Source organism: Tasmannia lanceolata, unplaced genomic scaffold (assembly GCF_043159265.1).
Source record: "Tasmannia lanceolata isolate RefF3 unplaced genomic scaffold, GAP_Taslan_0.1 ptg000037l, whole genome shotgun sequence".
NCBI classification, from domain to species: domain Eukaryota; kingdom Viridiplantae; phylum Streptophyta; class Magnoliopsida; order Canellales; family Winteraceae; genus Tasmannia; species Tasmannia lanceolata.
The window spans coordinates 9,282,584-9,307,617 of record NW_027518714.1 but is presented as its reverse complement, the minus strand read 5'-3'; the positions used below and the strand labels follow the sequence as shown (position 1 = coordinate 9,307,617).

Here is a 25,034-nt window from a genome sequence, read left to right as displayed (position 1 = left end):
CCATTAGGGAACCATATTTTATACCCCGGAACCACTATGGAACCACATTTTATACACAGCAACCACTAGTGAACCACATTTTATACCCCGGAACCACTACGGAACCACATTTTATACCCCGGAACCACTACGGAACCACATTTTATACCCCGGAACCACTACGGAACCACATTTTATACCTCGGAACCACTAGGGAACCACATTTTCTACCCCGGAACCACTAGGTCTAACATGTAACCAAACATGATTGTATACATAGAGAGAGATAGAGAGAGGTCAAGATAAACATTGCAACCAAACAAAGAGTCTCATAAATAGGGTGAAAAAACCAAAGCACAAAAAATATGAAAACATGAAGAGAAGATGTTAAACCTAACCGAAGCTATGTTTATCACCCAAATAAGCAATGTAGATTTTTTTTTCTAAACTACAATGGCAATGGAGCTATATCACGTTGGCAATGGGCTTTTTTCCAAAAGTACAATAGCAATGGAGCTTGGAAACGTTGGCAATTGAGTTTTTTTCCAAAACTACAATGGCAATGGCAAGCTTCAAAAACCTTCCATGAAGCCTTGAGGAAGAAGAAGGTGGTAGGTAAATGGCAACCTTCAAAGCCCTCTCATGAAGTTTTTCACGTTAGAAAAGCCTTGAAGAAGAAAAAGGTGGTACGTGAGAAGGTAATAAGTGTATAGGGATAGGTGAAAAAGTGGAGAGAAAAAAGAGGTAGGAGGGGTATATTTGTCCTAAAAGCCATCTTCTCTCACCTGACAACACATTTTTTATAATTTTCAAATCACTACCCTTTATTCACAATTTAGACAAAACTTTGTATTTTTTTAATAATTTTTCCTATTATCATATATTGAGGGTACCCTCTCAGTAAAAATTGAATACGATTGGTTGAATTTATCTTATCTTAAAAAAAAGCAGAACCTTTTATAAATATTTTTCCTTTTCAAACTTTTTTTTTTCAGAAAATTCTAAGTCTCTCTCTCTCTCTCTCTCTCTCTGAAAAGGGTATGAGTTTTCTAAAAATTCACCCCTCGCCTTTCCATATCCACCCCCTTCTTTCTCCCATTCTCTCTCCGCCTTCTTTCACCATTACCATCTTTCCCAACGCATCGAAATCTCATCCCCATCGCCATGCTCTCTCTGCAACCTTTTCTTCCTCAATTCCTCTTCACAGACACGGTCTCCGAAACCCTAGAATTTCCGACACCGAAACTCCAGTTTCAGACGGATACCCCGAAAGCCAAATTTCAATGGGATTCGAAGACCTAGCGACCAACGGAGCTGTTTATCAGAACACACTGAGGCTTGTGGAGTGCTCAATGTTCGCCGCCATTACCGGATTAGCTTATTTCTTGAGCAATTCTCTCGCTATCGAGGTTAGGGTTTTCTCCATTTTTTCAGTCCTCTGTTTTTTCAGTTGTAAAAAACTAAAAATGCGATTTTTGAATCCCAATTGAGTTGGAATTTAGTCAGTGCATGAAAATTAGGGTTCTGTTAACAGATTTTGCATTTTTGCAGAACTATTTTGGTTGTTTCTTCTCATTGCCGATAGTAATCTCTTCAATGAGATGGGGTCTTGCAGCTGGTAGAAAAACTATGGTTTGTCTTAGATCAGATCAGATAGCATATCTTTCAATAAATCTAGGGAAATGATATCAGCACAACCATGTTTTTATAATCGCACAAACGCAGCTTGTATTTTCTTTATTAATTGGCTTGTGAGAACTTTTTGGGAACTATAATAACCTTTGACAGCTCTTTAAATAATAAAAGACAAGATGAGTTAGTGCAAATATCAAAACATGGTTGCTGATATCATTCCCCCAAATTTATCTGTTATTGGAAGTTTTTTATTTTATTTATTATAATTTTTATTTTTTATTTTTTTTGACCAGGTGGCTACTGCTATGTTATTGCTTACCTTGTCTGGTCCAGTAAAGGCATCTACATATCTGGTGAGCATGTTTAGAATTCTTCATTTCAAAGCCTCTTTCTTGATTCTTTTTGTGGTTCTTGTCGATGAGTAGTCAATAGCTTGAGGATCTTCTTGTTCAGAATGAGTTGGATTACTTGTATATGTAAAGCAGGGGCGTCGTGCTTAAGTTGTATTCGGTCAAAGTTTATCAAATGTTTTGGTTACTGTTTTCTGTGTTGTGATATATTCTGGAATTTTGAAGGTTGGCCAATTGTAGTACATTTTTTTTATACTAAGGTTGGTCTTAATAGGACACATCTGTAGCTTCTAGCAGTTAATGATACAGGCTTGCTGTCTTAAAATTTATATTTGTTAAGAATATGATTAATTTCAGTTGTTTGTGGAAGCTAATCCATCTCCTATAGTAATGCATTCTGTTTGTGAGTCTGAAATTCCTTTTGCATGTCCTTGGTATATATATATATATATATATATATATATATAGAGAGAGAGAGAGAGAGAGAGAGAGAGAGAGAGCATTTCCTATATTCTCTCATATATATATATGAGAAAACGGTTCCTACACATGTGTAGAGAGTTTTCTACACACTAGCTTAAAATACAGTGGGGGCCCACATTGTTTGGGTGATCCAAGCCATCCATTTTAAAGGCCCTCACACAGATAGGGTGTCTACAAAAAATCAGATCCATAGGATCATCCCAACCCTACGATTTGTGGAGGTAAAATAGATGTCTTTAAACCTTCACAAATTAGTCCATTTTTTGCCTCCACAGTTCGAATGGCTAGGATGATCCTATGGATCTTATTTTTTATGGACACCCTATCTATGTGAGGGCCTTAAAAATGAATGGTTTGGATCACCCAAATAATGTGGCCCCCACTGTATTTTAAGCTAGTGTGTAGATAACTTATCTACACATGTGTAGGAACCGTTCTCTCTCTCTCTCTCTCTCTCTCTCTCTCTCTATATATATATATATATATATATATATATATTTATTTATTTATTTATTTTATTATTATTATTATTATTTGAATGGTATGTCCTTGGTATATTCTGGTTGCTTATGATTTATATTTTACTCTTAGATTGTGTGCATGTTCTGTATAGTCTGAGAAATTGGTTGAACGTATTTGTTGGGTCCAGCTTGTATATGAATGTGCTCCTTTCTATCATCTGTAAGAGAGGCATGCTTGAGCTGGTTCTTCATAATGTAATGAAGCAAAAGGAATGCTTTGTTAGAAAAATATATATATTGTATGTGATGATCATGCTGCCCATGAAATACTTGAGGCCTCCCCAAATTTGGATCTTTGGACAAGCAGGATTGGTGCCCCAGTTTGGGATTTTTGGAAGTGTTGTTACCTATCACTCCTTAAGAGAATCACTTGTTAATAGTAGCCATATTCAACTTCCCAGTCCACACACACACACAAGTTTTTTACTATTTTGTTTTCAACTGTAGATAAGCTGGGAAGAGTTGAGTGTGATTTTCTCTGGATGGTACTGATCTAGCGAGAAAAGTTTATCTTGCTAGGTAGGTCATTGCCTACAAACCCAAGGGAGAGGGAGATCTAGCAGTTCTGAGAGCTATTTTTTCTCAATTTCATTAGGCTTTTTGATGTGTGATCGCATTTTAGCTCCAAAGGGGACCTTTCCTGTTATGGTTTTATACAAATACCTTCTTGTGAAAGTCATATGCGCTATATCAATAATCCTCAGCAATTCTCTTGTTTTGGGTTGACCCATGAGAGTCACAATTTTCCACATTTTCTTCCTTACATCTATAGTATCTCTAGTGCTACTACAAGCCCTTTAGCAGTGATCCTTGCTCTCCTCTAAAGAGTCATTTCCTCTCTTGGAATGTACTGGAGGGGATTTCTCTCCTGTTTGCAGTCTGACACTTTTTGCTTGATTTTTCCACATTTTGTCGGCAACAACTCGATAGCAAGGTCTTTTGTAATGGTGTGGGGCGCAACTCGAGTCGGCTTCAACCCTAACCCGTCGGGTTCATCCCGAAAAAAAGTCGGGTCTGGTTGAGTTTTACCAACCTGGGTTGAGTTCGGGTTGAGGGCTTGGGCAACCCAATCCGAGTGAAACCCGACATTTTTAATCTTTTCTTTTTCCTACTAAGCTTAAAAACTCGGATTGGGTAAGGTCGAACTCGGGTCAGGTCGGGTCGAACTCCGGTCGGTTCGGGTTGAGTAAATGGTTCCTAAGGTCGGGTTCAGGTTGGCCTCAACCCAGCCTGAGTTGCACCCCTAGTGTCATGTATCCCCTTTCAGCAGTTTGGCCTTATGAAACCAGGATCCTTACCCGACTCAATAGATTATGGTGTGTGACATGCGACTCAGATACATCTGATTTGCATCCTTATTTTTTGGGTTTTTTCTTCGCTATTGGCTAGATATGTAGTCTTTCATATATAGATAAAAAAAAGGATGATTTTTTTAGGGAGATGATATTTTCACCCCCTCTGCAGTACGCATGCTCCCCCCTTATAACGTGAACAGTGTGCAACTTTAACGCTTTTTGACGTCGAATCACGTTAAAAGGGGGGGCACATGCGTACTGGAGAGAGAGAGAGAGGGGGGGGGGGGTGAAAATATCATCGCCCTTTTTTTTTTACCATAAATGTTTCTTTATTCTTTTATATTCCTCATTTGGGGAAGCGTGGCACTTACCACTCCCAAAACGCCCGGGGAAGTGCGCTTCCCACTTTCCTGGGCGTTTCTGGCAACTTTGGTCCGTACCCTAAGTTTTGGTTTTAGACTTGGAAGATCTCCTTTTCAGACCTTTGGCCTTTGCTGTAGTTCTGGTATTGAAACCATTTTTTTTCTTTTGAAATTCTGTGACTGAAACCTTATAGGCATTTGCATGGTTGGTAATCTTTGATTTCTTACCGGACATACCAAGGCTGCAATTACTGGGGTCTCGCACCCTTCTTTACAGTTTGTGTGGTCTCCTGCCTCCTTGACAAACGTTCCTCAAGACAACTGTATATGCATCAAACCAGACTAGATTCTGCATGTTTAGAGTGGCTGATATTTCTGTCTTTAATGTTTGAGAGATTCTAATGAGGCAGCAAATTCTTTAGGGTGAACTCAAAAGAGATGCTTTTGTTGCGGCGATCTCCGCCCCTTTTGTAGTATTGTTTTCCCTTTTATGCATCAAACTTGGCAAGCTGGTATTTCAGTGTTTCATGTGTTGAGAGATGCTAATGGGACATCATTTTTTGTTTTGGCGATAGATGTCTAAGAGATGTTTCATGCCGCAACAGGAGGTGGAGGGCAACCTCTGTCCCATCCGTAATTCTGTTTCCCATTTTAATAGAGCCATCTGTTATTATTTCAAAAGGACCAAATTAGACACAAGTAGTGCCACTGGGCCTGAATTGATGAAACACATTCAGACCATTAATTTCCATCCCTTGCAGCTTGGACAGACATGAATGCCCGTTTCAGACATATAGAAGCCTAAAAACCCTGAAAAACCTGCCCATCCATGTTAATAATATACTAATATTAAAAGCACACTCTTATAGAGACAGAAGTATGTAGAAAATAAAGAAAAACTGCATCACATAATAAGAAGTAGAGAGCTGCTATAAAGACACGCCCGTGTCAAAGAGCTTCCTCACAGACCTCCCCAATAAGCCACGCGCATGATGCATTAATGACTGCTTTCTTGACAAGAACACCCTCATCCCTTCTCGTAAAATGACAAACATACCCCAATCTCAGTATCCATGGCAATATTAGGAGGTCTGTTTTGGACACCCCTGACACAAGCATGCCTTCATATTGTTTCCCTAATAATATTTGTGCATATACATGCATATGTATGTATGTCGTTGTATCTCTAGATGAACAGCCAAGGTTGGGTTTTCAATCACCACAATTGATTCCTGTGCTTTGACTTTTGATTTTGAGGAGCACGACATTCTTTATATTCCTGAATTATTCATCACAGCCAACTCTTAGATATCCCTTTCTCACGTTGCCATAACACTTGTATATGCGTTGATAGATTGACTGCAGGGATCTTCTTAGTTAGCTTGTACATTTTTATTTTGCAATAAAATCTTGTCATCTTTCATAAAAAAATGACTGCTAATGTTGCTACATGAATTGGTCCTATTTTCACGGACACCTGCACTGCCTCCACTTGTGCACGTAGTTCTTTGCCTCTCTATTCCATTTTATCCTTCTGGCTTGTTTCTCTTCAGCTGGATGAAATGTTCTAGTAGAACTCTTGCTCAGTGACTTCGCTCTTGTGAATGTCTTTCTATCTGCAGCTTATGCATGGATTAGTGGGTCTGGCCATGGGTTCTTTGTGGAGGTACAGAATGCTAACATCATACAACTTTCCTTCTCTTTCAGCTCCAATGCCTTTAGTTCTTCTTGGACGTTTGTTGTGGCTATTCAGGAATGCATTTTTTAATTAGCAGATTCTTTTCTTTCTTTTTTTGCATTTTCATGTTGGATATTCTTGTTTCACACTCATTCAGTAATTGGACTGTACTTGTGTTCTTTTTTCTTCTCAGGTTAGGGGCAAATTGGGGTCTTTCAGTTGTCTTGTGCACATTTGTACTCTTCATTCGCCCTATATCTCAAATTCCTTACACCTAGTCTTGTATGAATTTCTGATAATGGTGTTTAACATGCAGGTTCGTGCCATGGGCGCGATGGGGTTTGTTCTAATATCCTCATTCTTAATAAGAGAAAATATCCTTGCTGTGGTAACCATTGAATTGTCTCTATGCATTTTATTTCCAATGTCTCTTACCAATTTCCTAACTGCAGTTCATTTGCAGATCACCATAAATATCCATGCTTCTCTTTCCTACATACTCGCAGCTATAGGCATTAACACAATTCCATCGATGGAGGCAGTTTATGCTATTTTCGGAAGTGTGGTATTGTCCAATAAACCTTTTGATTCCCTTCTAGTGTTTTGTTGGGTAGTTTTATGTAGTTTCTCATGCACTGAAATTGAGTCATGTTGAACCTTCTTGAAACAGCTTATGCTCAACTGTGGGTTCTTTGTGTTCTTGCTACACATTTTATATGCTGTATTCCTTTCCAAACTTGGGATGAAGGCCTCTTTGACACTACCAAGGTGGTTGGAGAAGGCAATATGATGGTGGCTTGATGCAAATTGTGATCACCTTTTGGACATCATGAATACTTGTCTTGATGCATTCCAAGATAGATGAACATGGGCGGTCAGAAACTAAACAACATGAGGATTTTGATCCAAAGCGCAAGACCTATAAAACAGATGGTCCGGATCGATCAAAAGACTTATTGTGAGGTCACGCCCTACCAAGCATCCCTAAGTAGACCATTGATACAAAATTGATCTTTTAAAGATCTGCTAAGAAGACACATTGTTTCATGCTAAGGCACCCTCCATGTTGTTCGCTGTATGTATAATACTACATTTTATAACTGTTTTACTCGTGAGAATTATACCTTTGGATAACATGACAGATTTACGACGCCCTATTTCCTTTCATGATTCATGTATGACTAAGTTTTTTGTGTTGCTCTGACAGCCGAATGGTTTTAGTGTTTGTATTACAAAAATGGGTGCCCTTAGTTCATCACAATGCTACTTTCTTTTTAGTGGTTTGATGAGTAAATACCAAATAACTGAGTACTTACAAAACTACTTTGAGGAGTCCATGTTTAAGAATGGCTGTATTAAGAATAGTCATGAGAAAAGCAATTTAGGCTACTTGTTTTTGTTGAACTGGAGTGGCATAGGTTTGGAGATGCTCAGGATTTGTGTCTTAGATTGGGGCAAAGATTAATTAATTAGATGGGTTGGGAGTACCATCATTCATAAAATACGAAAGGGCAAAGAGTTGCATAACATCACATGTTATTTGCGATCGATTGAAAGCCCTCACTTGGATCCTGTTTTGCACGGGCTTATGGGCTTTTTGAGGACTTGGCCCCGTCCATTGGCCCGAAGAAAACATACCAACTCTTCTTATCAGCCACAAGGACCACTTGCAGATGGATAGAAGAGGTCTACGATTCGAGATCCCCAAGGGGACTTGTCTTACGTTAAAAGAGAAGAAATGTGTTGAAGCATTCTTGTGTCTGTTAGGAAAAATGGAACATGTAAAATTTGAACTCTATTTAAGCCATGTCTGGCAGCCAGGAATTTTTTTTCCCATGATAAATTAGTGTCTGCAAGTGGTGAGAGAGGTGTAAGGTGGGTGGGAGTAGGAAAGAGGTGTAAGGTGGGTGGGAGTTGAAGGTTAGAAGTGGCTAAAAAATCAGGAAAAAGTAGATTGTATTTTGAATAGAGTTTTTTATTTCCTGGTTTTTTCAGGCTTTTCTTGCTCTCTCCTCACTCGGTCCCTCTCTTATCTATCCCTCTCCCACCGTCCCTCACCATTGGGGAAGCCAATATCCCAGGAAAAAAAATCATGATAGCCAAACGTGCCTTCGATGTAGTCTAAGGTGGAAGAATCCTTGGATCACATTTTCATTCACTTCAAAGTTTCTTGGACACTTAGGCATCAACAATTAATCCATTCTCCAAATGGTTGAAAGGACTGTTTGGAAAGGAAAGGAAAGATATTTATCAAATATCATCTTAGATGATTATGTTATGGAGCATTGGAAACTCTCCATCATACATTGAGCTCTTGCAAGGAAAGAGTTTTAAGGCTCTTCAATTGCGAACATGCCATAATTGAAAATACATCTTTATAAATCTGCCTCATTTAGAATCAGGAGTGGCTAGATGGGTGCGGCCTTCTCTTGATGCCCTTAAAAGTGAATTTTAGTGGGAGCTCTAGATACAACTGGGCAGGCCAGAATAGTCAAAGTTTTCAAGAACATATTGAGGGAGAATTTCAAAGTAGTTTCTAGCCCTATCGACATCAAGAACCCAAATGAAGAGAAAATCTAAAAATCTTTGAAGAGCATTTAGGCCCCTATGGGTGGAAGGCAATGGGGATCTCTTTTATCATTAAAAACAAAGTCAACCATGGAACTGGAAAAGCAAACTCCACAACTCCATATAACACAAAAGAAACAAACCCAGCCATGCATTTTTTTTTTTTCAGATATGTACACTTATTACCCTCTCAAGGTAAGTGCACAATGCCTTCCATTTGGATTAACAGTATCACACTTAGCTAAGAAAGAGAATCCTCCTCAATGGGACTGAAGAAGCTCCATAACTGTTTTCCTGTCAGGCATGCTTGGAATGGCACCCTTCACTTGAATACAAAGAGAAGCTGCGGCAGCTGCAACACCACAACTCCCAGTGAAATTATCCAAGAATTTAGAAAGCATATGAGATAGTTTTTTTATTTTTTATTTTATTTTTTGAAATGGTAAGCATATGAGGAATTTACAGTGAAAGAAAACAAACAAACATACATACCAGCAAATTTCAAACTTTCTTCTTTGGACTTGCCCTCCACAAGAGCCACAGCAAAAGCAGCAGTAAAAGTATCGCCGGCTCCAGTGGTATCGAGAACTTGTGGCGCTGAAATGACCGGTTGTTGAATTGGCTCCTCCCCTTCTACAAATAGAGCTGCCCCTTTTGCCCCAAGCTTTACTAGAACTTTTTTGACACCCTAAATGTTCAGAAAGCATATGTCAACAGCATATCATGTTGGCACTGTTAACATAATTTTGGGCCAGAAAAGGGGTAATATGTACTTGATAATGATATACACGCACCAGCAAATGCATATTGCAGAAACACAATAGTTTAAAATCCTGAAGACTAGAATCGATAGCTAGGCCAAGCGAACTTGACTACAGAAGACTTTACCGTACAAGTTGTGTTTGCGTTGACTCAGCCAAAAAACTCAGTTGCAAACTCAACTCACTCAAAACATAGAAAACTTTTGAAAGAGCTGACTGAAATATTCTTCAAAGTTCAAACAAATAAAGAATTCAAAAAACTCAATTCGGTCTACTCGTGACTCGAGCCTGAGTGAGTCTCAAGCTTCGAAACCTTATTATAAACATACAATTGCTACCATCAAACTAGTTTTTTCTGCGGTGACCCAAGTAAGAGGGAAAGATAATGACGGTGTATATCCACATAAAAATGAAAATAACCTGATTTACAAACTTCTACCAACAAATTTACCCTGATTTATCAGAAGAGGCCATATTAAGAAGGTTTTGCCATGTCGAATACCGATGCCTTCTAAAAATTTATGAAAACAACACACAACATGCCCAAATAGTTCCAAAGGGGAATATTTTGATGAGCTATGCTGACTTTTTAAGTGACTCTATAAATTATTTGCAGATAAGCTTATATGTAAATGGTTTTGAAGCTATATATGATTATTTGGAAATAATGTTTATTTACAGTTTCAGAAATGATATAGTTAATGCCCTTCCAAAGAGGCCTTAATGTCCCATTTGCAGATACGATTAAATTAAAATAATCTTATTTGCAAATAAGGACCAATTTTACCAAATCAAAAGGATAAAAGAAAATTAACATAAAGCTAGCAAAGCACAGTATTGTGTCATACACACTCTATCTTTTATCATTAAGTACAAATGAACATTTTAAAAATCCTTTCCAGTGCTAAACAAAATCCCAAGTATCCTTGTTCACAGTCGAAGAAATAAATGCCCTCAATCTTCTGAAGCAATATATTCAGTATATTTCTAAATTTAATTGAGAAATATGCCAGTTTTAAAAAAATTTGAAATTCAATAAGGCCGTGTTTTTGCAGATAAATTAGCCAAAGATGGAGTAGAGTGGTTTTAGAACAATTTGACTATCTCCCCCCTTAAGATTCCAGTTTCTTGATATATGTACAATTTATATTTATGTTTATTTTTGTTGCTTTCTTGTAATCCCTTTGGGACTTCCTCGGTCTCGTTTATTAATATATTATCTATTTGCCCTTTCAAAAAATATAAGGCCGTGTTTGGATACCCACAAGATTTAGATTTGAATTTTGTTAACTTACCAACTTCTCCAAAAGCTTAAGCTGTTGGAGAAGGGAGTTATTTATTTTTTATACTTTAAGACTCCCCCGCACATGTGGCCCACTTGACAAACACGTGGCACATGTGGTCCCACTTTGGGCGGACCATCACATGTGGAATTTGCTATCCGGGAGATTTGAACTTGAGACCGTTGGCTCTGATACCATGTTAACTTACCAACTTCTCCAAAAGCTTAAGTTGTTGGAGAAAGGCGTTATTTATCTTTTATACTTTAAGAAATTTCTCACATTTGTCCCTCCCTCCCTCGTACAACATGAGCATGAGTATGGTTGATATATTTTGTATCCAAAACTCAAATCCAAATCCATATACAAAAACATGCGGTATCCAAACGTGGCCTAACAGATTTTATCATATCTCTGCTCGATTGAAGTACACAGCCAACATAAATTAGACAATCAATCATGATTGTAAGGAGCATCTACTTATTTCTCTGAAAGTCAAAACAATTAATGGTAGGACCTGAACTCACCATTTCATGGCATTTTTGCGCAGCTTGACTAATCTGCCCAAAAGTTTCTGTTGGCATTCCAGTCAAACGTTCAAGTTCGGATTCATTTGGGCTCAGTATATCCACAAAAATTAAGAGTTCCTCAGGGATCTTTCCCTCCATCCCACCAGCATCGAGAATCACAGGAACACCAGCACTTCTTGCTGCCTGAACATATACTAGCTTAGCTCACATCAGAATTATGCATGTAAGTAATACAAGCCATAGCATTACATAACTAAAAACATAGTGTGGTAAACGGTAAACCAGAATTTCAATATCATTTATAAGCAAGCAGTAGAAAAAAGGGATACTACAATGACAGCATTAAAATCTTCTCAGAAATAAGTAAACATTGAAATGATGAAAAAATGGTGAAGTCTTTGAGGGTCCCCAGAAGCTAAAAGGTTTGAAATTTTGGCCGAAATTTGCCGAAATCCGGAATTTCGAGAATTTGGGCTGAAATTTCGAGAAAATTTATTTTATTTTTTTTAAAAAAGAAAGAAATGTTACAAAATTTCGGAATTTCGGTGGGGTCCGAAATGGGTACCGAAACCGAAATTTAAAACCTTGGCTAAAAGTAGGGAGCATTCGTCTGGCTTAATGGCATCATCAATTGCAAAAAAATGGCAGAAAAATATTTGACAAGATGATAAATAGCAGAAAATGTCATTGCTCATGGCATGCTATCCAGCACAAAATCGTCAGTCATTTGAATAATCATTTGGAATACCATGGTGTTAGAGAAATGTCTGATGCTAGGAAAAAGCATCTTCCAAACACACTTTCTGATGCTAGGAGTAGACATCTTCCAAGCACACTTTCCAATCGCCCAATGTCGGATGCCACGCTTCCTGGATGCTTTAACAAGGAACCAAATGACTGGAGCCGTGTTGTTGTTGTTGTTTTTTCCGTTTTTTTAACAATTGGGTTAAATAACCATAATACCCAATTTTATTTTATTTTTGGAATGGCAATACGCAAGTTTTTATGGGCAAATGTTGCCAAAAGGGATTATTTGAGCATTAAAATGAAAATGGTGTTGGAGTCAGTGATCCAAATTTCAGCAACATAGAGAACAGTTATAACAACCAAAATGAGAGAAGAAAGCAAAAAAGATCCGTTTCATTCTAAAACATGCACATGGTGACAGTTGCCTAGCAAAATTTCTTAAATCAAACCTGTGGAGCTTAAACAGACCAAATAAATCATTCAATTACAAAAAAAAAAAAAAAAAAATCATTTAAGGGATATCAACAGGTCATTTATCTTCAAGACAAGATTAGAATGCGAATTATGCACATCCATGTAAATAAGTGGGTATTGTTAGGCTGTGGAAATTAAACAAATGAATCAACCACAGCAGGAGGCGCTTACTAAAATGAAACACCACTGCAGCCTTACTACAATAAATGGCCATTGGGCTATATATCTTTCAAGAATCTCACATCTTAAATTGATAGATCAAAATATTCTTATCAAGGTTTCATGTTCTATTTCACTCCCTGATGTGGTTCTTTTCACGTTACAATCACGGTACTGCTTCGCTATCTGTGACCCATTACCACCCTCTCCGAAATTCATTGCTACCAAGCATGTAGCTCGTCATGCATAGCTTGTTCCTAGTAAGAAAAATTCATATACTAACGAAAAACATAAATACTATTACTTGAATAAATGAGAGATGAGAAGAAGGAGAAGGAGAAGGAGAAGTTTGTGTGTTGAAGTGAAACCCCCCATGTCTACACTATCTTTATAATATATAATATAAACTTGAGGCATTTAAAAGAATGCTACTAGCAAGTGACATAAAAGATGGGGCTTATCATGTATATGTGTTATACAAAAGAATACTACGCTTTCAACACTACCCCTCAAGTTGGAGTAGAGGTGTCATGAATTCAGCCTACTAAAGTATAGCCTTAAAAACATTGGCTAACTGGTTCTGATATTGAACACATGGGGTAGAGAGTGTTGATCGTTTCATCAAGAACATGATGGCGATCAATTGTTAGATATATTTGTCCTCTCATGAAACACAGGATTATTCGTGATATGGATAGCCACCTGGTTATCACAATATAGCTTCTACGAAGACTTGACCTTGTTCTCACACAAGCTACTACAAGTGTAAATCATTCTTAAATCAATGTGACCATATTTCACTCTTTTTTGAAGGCTTTTTCTTGATTGAGTGAGACAGAGTCACAGGTACTATATATATATATATATATATATATAGAGGAAACTGTTGGTGAGCTAGCTTGCCCAATCACATGGGTCCCACATTTTGGGGAGTGATCCAAACCATTCATTTGCAAGGCCTTATCATAGATAGGGTGTGAGTTTGTCCATTTTTGTCCTCCACAAATGGAGGGGTTAGGATGATCCTATGGAGCTGATTTTTGGTACACCCCCCATCTATGTAAGGGACTTTCAAATGAATGGTTTGGATCATCCTAACAAAGTGGGCCCCCATGTGATTGGGCAAGCTAGCTCACCATAAGTTTGGTGAGCTTAAGCTCACCAACAGTTTCCTCATATATATATATATATATATATATATATATATATATATATATATAGAGAAAAGGGTTCCTAAGGGTGCCCTCATATAGCTTATATGAGGTGGCTCTTTAAAAACATAGGGGCCCCACATTGTTAGGATGATCCGAAGCATTCATTTGAAAGGCCACATCATAGATATGGTGTGTACAAAAAATCAGCTCCATTGGATCATCCTAACCCCTCCAAAAGTGGGGGCAAAAATGGATAGACACATTTTGTCCACAAATCTGCCCATTTTTGCCCCCACTTTTGGAGGGGTTAGGATGATCCAATGGAGCTGATTTTTTGTACACACCCTATCTATGATGTGGCCTTTCAAATGAATGCTTCAGATCATCCTAACAATGTGGGGCCCCTATGTTTTTAAAGAGCCACCGCAGCTAAGCTTAGCTGAGGGCACCCGCAGGAACTGCAAGCTCATATATATATATAAAATTTCATAAAGATACAATTACTAATATATAGTTTTGAAGAGTTAAGCCACCATTATTTGACTCTGTCTCATACATAGGGCCGGGCGATCAGAGCTTTCAACTGTGAACCAGTCCCTTCTCTTCCCCCCACACACATAAATGTCCGTCCCATCAAAAGTTTGTCTATCAATACCATGTATTGGGCATTCTGTCTGAAGGTGAACAAACACAATCTGCATCTGTACAACCTTCAACCTCCGTATGTCCATTACACTTGCACAAAGTCCCTTGACCTGGCCTTCCGTTGAGGTATCTCAAAAATATGAATGAAAGTCCCAATATGGAACTTTGGGGGACTGCATAAATTGGCTAGCAACACTACAAATGAGATATATGGTCATGTGATAGTCAAGTAGAATCGCTTACCAACTAATCTACGGATGTAATACCGTTGGGCCCGGGTTTCGGGCTCTCTGAAAATCCAGTTCGTTACAACGGTATCTTCCTGGTATCTTCCTGGATCTTCAAATGGTTCTCCAACATCCATGTGCAATTTACTATTAGCTTCCATAGGCGTAGCAACTGGTTTTAATCCAAGCAACCTTATTTCCTTAAGTGAAACGACCACACATTTTCTCTAAGATAAATTAATACCTTGCTTTGCTCTTGCAACTTCAAATCCCAAGAAGTAACACAACATACCCAAATCTTTTACATGGACGGGGCTACCAAGGTAGAGACTTTCAGGTTCTTGATTCCCACAACATCATCTCCAGTGAAAACAATATTAAAAATGAATACCACTAACATAATAATCCCTAACTTACTCTTTCACAAAAGACAAAATGGTCAGCTTCATGTCCGCACTGAATTTGTGAAACCAGCCACGTGGAGATTGCTGCAAACCATAGAATGATCTCTTCAATCTGCATAACTTATCTGACTGACTGTAGACACCCCATTTCGACCAGGCCCTAAAGTTCCTAAAATAGAGTCGAGGTCTCGGAGTTGAAGAAATTCCTGAAGAATGGACCCAAAATGAGAAGAAGGCTCGAGTTTTGAGCGTCTTATCGCGTGCATTCGTGGGTACAAATTCCCCAGAAGATTGTTAGTGTTCTCAGGGATACCCAGGTAAAATTTCACGGCAATCGGGCGAAAAATGTAGAATAAGACAAGCCAAGTTTGTGCCATTATCAAAACTGGCTGTGCTCATATTATTTTCCTCGTTTGATACAAAAAGGGGGTGCATTATAGAGGCTAGAGGGTGCCCATGTCGACCCGCGGGTCAATCAGTGTAAAGAAAACGAAACAGGTTAGTGCAACTATCAAAGCAGGATAGTGTTGATGTTATCTCTCTTTATTGCAGAAGAGGGGGGTGAAACAATCAAGTGAGGGTGCTCATTGATGGAAAGAAAAGCAAGTAGGGCATAACGGCAATAGGGTAAAATCGCCTTATCCTTGGGATATCTAATAAGGTTGGCATTACCCACCCCACCTTCGGCCGGCCAACCCCATCTTCTCCGGCCGGCCTTCGCACGACTACCATTAGCCATCTCCACCACCACTATCACCAGCTCCATTTCCACCACCGATTTTAATCACCATCAAATCCATTTTCTTCTCCATCCACCCTTCTTGTCTATACATCTCAAACCCATTAACCCAAACCCTCCATTTTTGAAGAAGAAAATCACAGAGAAAAAGAGAAGAGGGAGCCGCCGGCCATCTCACCATTTCCGACCACCACCTCAAACCACCGACCATCTTCTTCCATTACTACCACCATTGCCCCCTTTATCAGCCACCACTTCTCTATTTTAGAACCCAAAACTACACCACCATCAAACCCTCTTTATTTCATCTTCTCCAGCGGATTTTGCCGGAATCCGGCAAGCATATCCCACTCCGGCCTCTACGCCACCAACCCTACTCGATTCCAAACTCCACCTTCATACCCCAACCTCCACCTTCATTTTCCATCAAACCCTTCTCCCATTGATTCCGGCAACCTTGCCGGAATCCGACCGAGAACCCTCTGGAATCCGACCCTATTTCATCACACCTCTTCATCTTCTCCAAACCCCCTCTACCACCATCTTCTTCCACCCTCTTGATCCCAAGTTGCAGCCACCCTTACTATCTCCAAACCCTTTACCTTCACCTGTAGCAGCAGCTCAAACCCATTTTAACACTCACATCTGTGGAACCCTCCATTAAATCCGACCAAACCTTATGCCTATACCTCTATTTGGCCTATCCTACCATCATCTATGATAATTGTGAGTTGATCCTCCATCCAAGCCCTTTGAAGAAGAAGATAATTTCTCTTTTTTCTTTGTGTTACAATTTGAATCTCATATTTTAATTGCGTGGTAAGATGATTGCTCTTTGAAAAGCGATGTATGGTTTGGTTTTTGTTTGAAATTTACTGCAATTTTCTCTTGGTGATCACTCGATAGTGTGTGGTTACAATCTTGCTTGGATTCATGGTAGTAATTACAGGGCCTGTAAATACTTAAACCTTTGATTAACATTTGACCATATGTGGTTGTGCTCTGTTTTGAATCGGTACTTGATCTTTCATAATTTGTGGCAATTTACATAGGGTCTATGAGTATTTTATTTTATATGCATTCTTTGATGAGGTTATCATTTCCACTAGAACTCGAGTAATTCCCTCATATTCTAGTTTCATTCCTCCCTTCAATATTCCCCTGATGATCATTGGATGGTAAATGGTTGCGCTTTTGTTTGGGTTACCTCCTTCGTATAATTGATAACTATGCTCCTGTTTAACCATGGGTAAGGCTTGTAGCAAATTGTCATTCTTCCTTACTGATCACTTGAGCATAGTCGTTATTGGAGGGAGTTTATGTGCTGTGGATCATAATCGAATTGGCATTTAAGCTTTCATAACCATCAAGGTATACTCTAAGTTTTAATTATGCACGCCATTGTAGTCATCGAGCATAAGTTGTGTTGGGGTGACTTGAAACCCTTGACTTAATTGGGTAGAGGGAATGATTTGTAGAAGGATATCCATGTGTCCATGCTCATTTGGTGTGTTAATTTGCTCATTGGATGTGTAACATGTTCTTCTTGTCTCACCTAAAGAATGCTCCTTAGTTTCAGCCCATTGGAATATCATTTCCATTCTCAAATGGCCCATGGGAATTTAATTTTCATTCCCAAACACCTCTCGGAATATGATTTCCATTCTCAAATAGCCCATGGGAATTTAATTTTCGTTCCCAAACACCTCTCGGAATATGATTTCCATTCTCAAATAGCCCATGGGAATTTAGTTTTCGTTCCCAAACACCTCTCGGAATATGATTTCCATTCTTAAATAGCCCATGGGAATTTAATTTTCGTTCCCAAACACCTCTCGGAATATGATTTCCATTCTCAAATAGCCCATGGGAATTTAGTTTTCGTTCCCAAACACCTCTCGGAATATCATTTCCATTCTCAAATGGCCCATGGGAATTTAGTTTTCATTCCCAAACACCTCTCGGAATATGATTTCCATTCTCAAATAGCCCATGGGAATTTAGTTTTCGTTCCCAAACACCTCTCGGAATATGATTTCTATTCTCAAATAGCTTCATTGAAATATTAGAGTCTTGTGAATTTAGCTCGTTGTGCTCAATTTGATTGTAAATTGGATATCCCTTGTGTGAGCTTTGTAGAAAAAAATGTCAGAACTTATTTCTTGTGTCAATTGAATCATTCATGCTTTGTAGTTTTACCTTGATTTATAAAATCACAATGTTCTGTAGAGATGCCATGATTCATAATAGCCATGATTCAAAATTTGAATATAACCTGTTAGATTTGGAGCCTCTTTGTAAGTTATATACAATTTGTTGATTTTGGAATCGTAGCTGATTGAATATAATTTGTTGAATCCAAAATTCTTCACAATTGCATATAATCTGTTGACTTTATATCACATAGCTGTAGGAATTTTAGAATGAGAGGTAATAGATGAGTCGGATCCTTACACTTTCATGTACTAAATGAGATGAATGAGCTTAATACTATGTTTATCACATATTTAGGGTCAGTAGTTATGTCCAGGATGACTCTGTGTGTTGTCATTGCTGAATTTTAAGCTATGAAATCATGAATAAATGTGTATGTGCCGCTGCATTTCTATATTTGAGAAGATTGCACTAGTCCAGTCTCTTGAGTCTTATAACCATTGTCAGTACTAATCCTTTGATGATAAGTTATGATCGTCTTGTATCTTTGTCTTGGTTATCATCGAGTCTTGGTCCTTTGCTTGTTTGCCTCGCCTTCTTATGGTTTAGGGAGTCAGTCCTAACCCTTTTAGGGAGTCGGCCCTAACCTTTTTACGAAGTCGGCCCTAACCCTTAGGAATCTGTCCTGCCTTTTGGAAGTCGCCCTACCTCTAGAGTTAGGAATATGTCCTATCTTTAAAGGTCTCGCCCTGGGAGTCTATCCCACCCCTAAAGTTAGGAATCTGTCATGTCTTTAGGGGTTGTCCAACCTTCAGGAATATGTCCTTTCGTCATAGAGCCTTAGGAATTTGTCCACTAGTTTAGGAATCAGTCTTTTCAAGTCAATAACCCCTTCCCTTCCTGCCTTAGAGTTTTCGCAGGTTAAGGGATTTCTTCCTCTTTAGAGTCTGTCATAGAGAGTTTAGGAGTCTGTCCTTTTAAAGTTTAGGAGTCCATCCTACCCCTATAGAGTTTAGGAGTTTGTCCTACTTCTATAGAGTTTAAGATTATGTCCTACTTCTATAGAGTTTAGGATTCTGTCCTACCTTTCTCAGAGTTAGGAGTCTGTCCTACCTTTGCAGAGTTATTGGATTCTGTCCTACCGTCATAGAATCATAGGATTCTGTCCTGCCCTCATAAAGTCATAGGATTCTGTCCTACCTTCATAGTGTCATAGGAGTCTGTCCTACCTTTATAGAGTTTAGGAGTCTGTCCTACCCTCATAGAGTTTACGAGTCTGTCCTACTCTTTATAGAATTAGGAGTCTGTCCAACCTCTATTGAGTATAGGAGTCCGTCCAACCTTCATAGAGTTTAGGATTCCGTCATTCCATCTTCAGAGTCAGTCTTTGCATGTTCCTAGGCTTCGCAGTTTAGAAAAGTTCCGAACTTCGGATGGCTTGATCCCTAGCTGAGGGTACGTAGGCAGCTCAAGCTTGCAGCTGGCATCCTGAGTTCAGTCACAATTTCAAAAGCTTCCATAAGCTTCTGTAACTTCAAAATCTTCCAAAAATACAAAAATTCTTCGAAATAACCTTGCAAATCATATTTTCAAAAGATCTTCCCATAGAGTTAGGAGTCTGTCCTGGATTTGATGCTCTGTAGGTCTTGTCGTGTGAGTGTCCCTAGAGTTAGGAGGCCTCGAGTCGTGGTCGGTTAGACACTTAGTCGAGCCGATGGCTAGACTAGGATGCACTTAGATAACCCATTGTTTTCCTTAGGACACACAGCCTAGTCACACATAGGGTGTAGGGACCACCTGCATTAGTTAGGGCATATAGGGGGTCCTAAAAATTACCATTCACTTGAACTTAAGAAATCACGCAAGAAGCTTTAAAAACTAGTCGAGTCTAGTTGATCGAGTCTAGGATAGCGGTTCTAGATAGTCAGGCATTATAGTTTAGAATAGGCCGCTGAACTACGTTGACTCTGATTCTTCCCGAGGCCGGGATACGTAGAGCAGCCGGGATGGACGACCATTCTGGTCCGAGTCAAGTATCGCATTAGAGTCTAGGGTTTGTCGAGTCGAGTCGTGTGTGGAGTCGTGTTGTGTTGTGTGTTTTGCTGTGTTTTCTTACTTTCATGTACAGACCCTATACCTTTAGCTTTAGCATTCATGTGTTTGCCCATCAGAACTTAGACACCAATTAGGCATGACACTTATAACCTAGCTATTCTTAGGTGGCATGTCTTTCATTTCTTTTGTGTGCTTATTATTCCTCTCCGAGACATGCATGATTAGCTAGACGTTATCTCGGGGATATTCGTTCCCATTTCACATGATTTTCTCCCAAAACTCTTCAAGGTTAATAATAAATGGCATAAGAGACCAGGAGCTTGCACTTGGGCGAATTGGGGGCGCCTAACCCCTTCCCCATTCGTCATCAGGCACAGACCTTTTGTATCTCTAGTTATCTGCTGCGACAGAGCACAGCATGGGATCCAGGGCCTACTTCCTTGGATGGCAACTCTTTCTTTGTTTAAGGTACGCCTCGAATCCGGCCTAGTCCCCGAATCGAGAGGTATTTCACTTTACATCGCCGCTCATGCTGTGAGGGGCACTCTTTCGAGAGTTCCTTGTTGGAGCTCTCCTTCACGTGGATGATCAAGAGAGACTTTCTGGGGGGCCGTCCCCCCCTCTCTCGGATCGGGGTCCACACTGACCCCAAGCAAAAACCTAGGTGATTGCTCTATAAACACTTATCTTTGTAAATCTCCATGGAGAAAGGCATTTTTAATGTCTAACTAAAAGTGAGGCCGATGAAATTAACAACAAGGGAAATAATGATACAGATAGAACTAAGCCTGGGCACATGGGAAAATGTCTCATATAATCAATACCATAAGTCTGAGAATAACCTTCAGCTATTAGGCAAGCCTTCAATCAATCAATGAATCCATCTATAAGGTGCTTAACTGTGTATACCAACCTACAACCAACAGTTGCTTTTGCTATAGGTGAGTCCGATGATTATCACATATCATTCACATATTGAGCAGTCATCTCTTCTTCCATTACGTTACATCAACGAAGATGGCAAGGGGCTTAAATATGAGAAGGAACGAAAATAGAAGAGATAGATCGGGCAAACTTACGAATAGAGATGACTAATGGAAACTGACAGAAATAGGATGGGTTGTACAAGAACGCATACCATTTTGAAGTGCTAAGGTAGATTTAAGGACGATGAGTAAACAATTGATGGTGGAACACCAGAGTTCGAAGCCAATTGGTGTTGAGATAGTGAATATGGTGTTAGTGGGACAGCCATAGGTCATCTGCTGGACACTTCAAGTAAAGGTACCTGTTGAGACTCCTGCACTACAACATTGGTAGCACCATCCTCATGAGGAGATCTTGAGATAACTGGAAGGAGAATCGAAGTAGCCTCAAAAACTAAATTCACCCGAGTAAGAGTCAAAAAATAAGGTGTGTGTGCAAAGAATGCGACATCTAGATACACATTGTTTCTTAAAAATTGGGTTGTAACATCAACCCTTTTGACTGCGAGTACAACCCAAGAAAATAAATGGGATGGTACGAGGATCAAGACCAACAATTGCTTGGGTTTACCTTCCTTCATATAGGTTTGTTTCAACCTTTGATTTGTGGCACAGGCAGAGAGTCATTTGTTGGGGCTCTGATCAAAGATGTATCCGTCCCCCGATTGGTGCCCCACCCCCCCCCCCCCCCACCCCCCACCGGGCCAGGGCGGTTCAAACTTAATTTTGATGGTTCAAGTTTAGGGAACCCTACGCCGCCGGGCATTGGATGTCTCCTTAGAGATGATAGTGGGTTCCCATTGTGGTCTTTCTCGGGACCAATTGGCTTGGCAGATTCGAATGAAGCAGAGCTTAGAGCGGTGCTCCAAGGTGTCAAGATGTTGTCTTCATCTTAACACCTTGCTTAGGAAGTACAAACATTATCTGCTTTTATGATGGGATTGGATGTTATCTTCATCATCAGAAGGGAGAGAAGTGTGTGGATTTGGAGATCCGTCAGGGTTTTCTTCGGTTTGATGTTTCTTTAGGTAGCTTGTTGCACCTTCCTCCTCATCCCCATCCAAGAGGATGTGGAAGTCTCCTACCCCTCATCATGTTTTCGCTTCCTGTTGGACATGGGTGTCAAGTGTTTGTGTCCAAGGTGTCTGAAACAGACATATAATAACCATCAAAAGAGATTGCAATATTTACTCAGGGAAACAAACCTATCGATGTGATGTTTAACTTGGACAATACACAATGTGGTGGAATCCCTTGAGGATATGATTCTGAGGTTGCACCTTGATTTGAAGACAAGTGAAGAGTGTTGCAGTTCCATAAGACAGAGCCATTTGAAGTAAGTCACTTCTGAGTATTGGGATGAACCAGCTACAGGGAATTCCTATTTAAACTCTTCTCAGTGACAATCCTGGTTAATAAAAAAACCATTCTACTTCTCTCCAATGAATCTCAACAACCCAGAAGGAAGAAAAAGCTGAAAAGGCAATATAATGGTCTCCCTCACCTTTGCAAACTCAATAACTTGAAATTTGAGCCCCCCATGCAAAGCCTTGTGTTTGGTTCTTTTTGGTGAGTGGGATTTGTTTGGAATTAGAAGTCAAACGGGAGATTGGTTGGATGTCAGTCAAAGAGGAGATAGGTAGCGTCTGTCAAAAGTGTAGTTTGGTTGTAAAGGCAAAAGGTGGAAGTTTGAAAATTCCATGCCAAAATAAATCCCACAAGAAAAACTCCGATTTAGTGGTATGCAAATGAGCTCTCATTTGTATTCCAAGTCACCAGGAGTTTTGGGCCAAAAAAATCAACCAAACGCCGTTTGGCTTTTCAAATCCCATGCAAATGCTACAAAAGTCCCATTTTTAAGGCAACCAAACACAGAATAAACCCTGATGGTGAAAGAAAACATTCCCTGTCTCTTCTTCAATTCATCATTTATTCAACAACACAGAAAAAAAAGGAAATAAATATTTCTATTATAAAATTCATCACCATTGCAGCCTCAATAATGGATCTAAATTACTTCAAATACCCACATCAAAATTTAAAGAAAAAAAGAAAGATAACCAACTTGCATTTTCAAAAAAAAAAAAGATTAGAAACTTACCATTGCAACTTGAATGTTGACACTGTCAGGGATCTCCCTCTGCAGCAACAAAATCCCAGCCTTCCTAACAACATCCAAGTCCTCATCAGAGAGCTTTTGAGGCCAACAACTCATATTGGCCCCACCCACAATGATAATAGAGTTCTGCCCATCATTTTGAAGCATAACAACAGCATGGCCAGTGGGTACTTGAGAAACAGTCTTGAGATAATCCAAGTGGACCCCACCACCCTCTAAGGCCTCAGTAATCAATCTCCCATGGGCATCCTCCCCAACTTGCCCAACGAAATATGTGGGGTATGAGAGCTTCCCACCACAAGCAGCTTGGTTAGCCCCTTTCCCACCAGCAAGGGTCTGACCTGTCTTTGCAGAGATGGTCTCTCCTTCTTTTGGAAGCCTATCTATTTCAACATAGATGTCTGCATTTGCAGAGCCCACAACCACTAAGGGATTTGGATTTGGGTTGTGATTGGTAGTCAGAGGGGTTTTGGATGGATTCAAAGCAAATGAAAGCTGGGTTCTTTTTTTGGTGGGTTGTTCTGTTGGAACAGTGTTGTTGTTGGGTTTCAGACAGTGTGATCGAGAGAGGAAGTCTATTCCTTTCATCGTTTTTTTTTGTTTGTTTGTTTGTGGTAATGGAGGAAGAAGATAAGGTTATAGTGAATTAGTGATTAGGCTGTGTTTCTATTTATTTATTTTCCAATTCATCCTGGCAAGATAAATACAGCAGCAGTTGCGAAAAGGGGAAGAACACGATGCAAATGGGATAGACTCGAGTTTAATGAAATCCCGAATTTCGAAAAGGGGCACAACACGATGCAAATGGGATAGACTCGAGTTTAATGAAATCCCGAATTTTCCTAGTACATAGCTGATGTTTTCTGTTCTGTTTTTTGGCCCTTTTCTCAAAGAGATCGATTCACCATGCTGTAGCCGTCCGATCAGTTTGACGGACGAGATTAAAAAGTGGTAATTTTCATTTCTACTCATCTTCGATTGAGTGATTGCTCAAAAATTACATGAGATATACCTTCATATATCCTAAGTTCTTTCAATACATGGCAAACCACTTTTCACTTTTGTCCTTAGAGCCACCACTTTGTGGGCCCTACTTAGATCTTCAATGGCCCAAAAACCTTCTGACTTTTAGGGCCTGTTTGATTGCAGGATAGATAAATCTTGAATAAGAGCTTGCCGAACTGCCTGATGTCAGGTGTGTCCTAGGTTAAGCTTTGCTTCCAAAAAATTATCCTACAATCAAACAGGCCCTTAATAGTTCAATGTGCTATAGTTTTGACCATCCTAAGTAGAGGATTAAGGTCATAAGACCAGCTTAAACTTTTGAGGCCTGATATATTCGCCCCCAGTTTTTCCCCGTGCCACCCGCTTTTGTTATATGCAAATAAATTACCAGTATTCTCCCCCTTTTGTGATGATTGTTTTCCTTAGGCCCTGTTAATCAGTTTTGGACTCAAAATCGATTCTCATAAACCAAAACGACCAAAACGACCAGAGCCTTGTTGAAAACAATGCTCCTCACAAAAGATGTTTCAATTTCTTTATGCTAAGTCATGCATGAAATATATTTTGCATTAAAAGAGTGGAGTCAATCCGCTTACAAAATGAGAAATGAGAACTGAGTTCCCACAACGGGGAAACAAAAGATTAACACAAAACATAATTCCCAGTTGTACAATAAAATCAAAAGAAAATGATACCATAAGTTGCAATTCTATGAATGGCATCA

The 25,034-nt window shown here is 39.4% G+C and overlaps 2 protein-coding genes across 2 annotated transcripts; one reads left to right on the top strand and one right to left on the bottom strand.

Annotated features, from left to right (window-relative positions):
* Positions 1-979: 979 nt before the first annotated feature.
* On the top strand, positions 980-7,509 carry LOC143860680 (uncharacterized). The gene is made up of 8 exons (XM_077371456.1): positions 980-1,388; positions 1,531-1,611; positions 1,908-1,967; positions 6,248-6,291; positions 6,497-6,539; positions 6,620-6,691; positions 6,767-6,868; positions 6,974-7,509. Exons 1-8 carry the CDS (start codon positions 1,020-1,022, stop codon positions 7,091-7,093), a joined length of 891 nt encoding a protein of 296 aa, XP_077227571.1. The 5' UTR covers positions 980-1,019; the 3' UTR covers positions 7,094-7,509.
* Positions 7,510-8,915: 1,406 nt separating this feature from the next.
* LOC143860613 (pfkB-like carbohydrate kinase family protein) lies at positions 8,916-24,161 on the bottom strand. The gene is made up of 4 exons (XM_077371347.1): positions 23,288-24,161; positions 11,440-11,625; positions 9,364-9,559; positions 8,916-9,223 (listed from the first exon to the last, which is right to left on the bottom strand). The coding sequence occupies exons 1-4, from the start codon at positions 23,891-23,893 to the stop codon at positions 9,132-9,134; spliced, it is 1,080 nt and encodes a 359-aa protein (XP_077227462.1). The 5' UTR covers positions 23,894-24,161; the 3' UTR covers positions 8,916-9,131.
* Between the last annotated feature and the right edge of the window lie 873 nt (positions 24,162-25,034).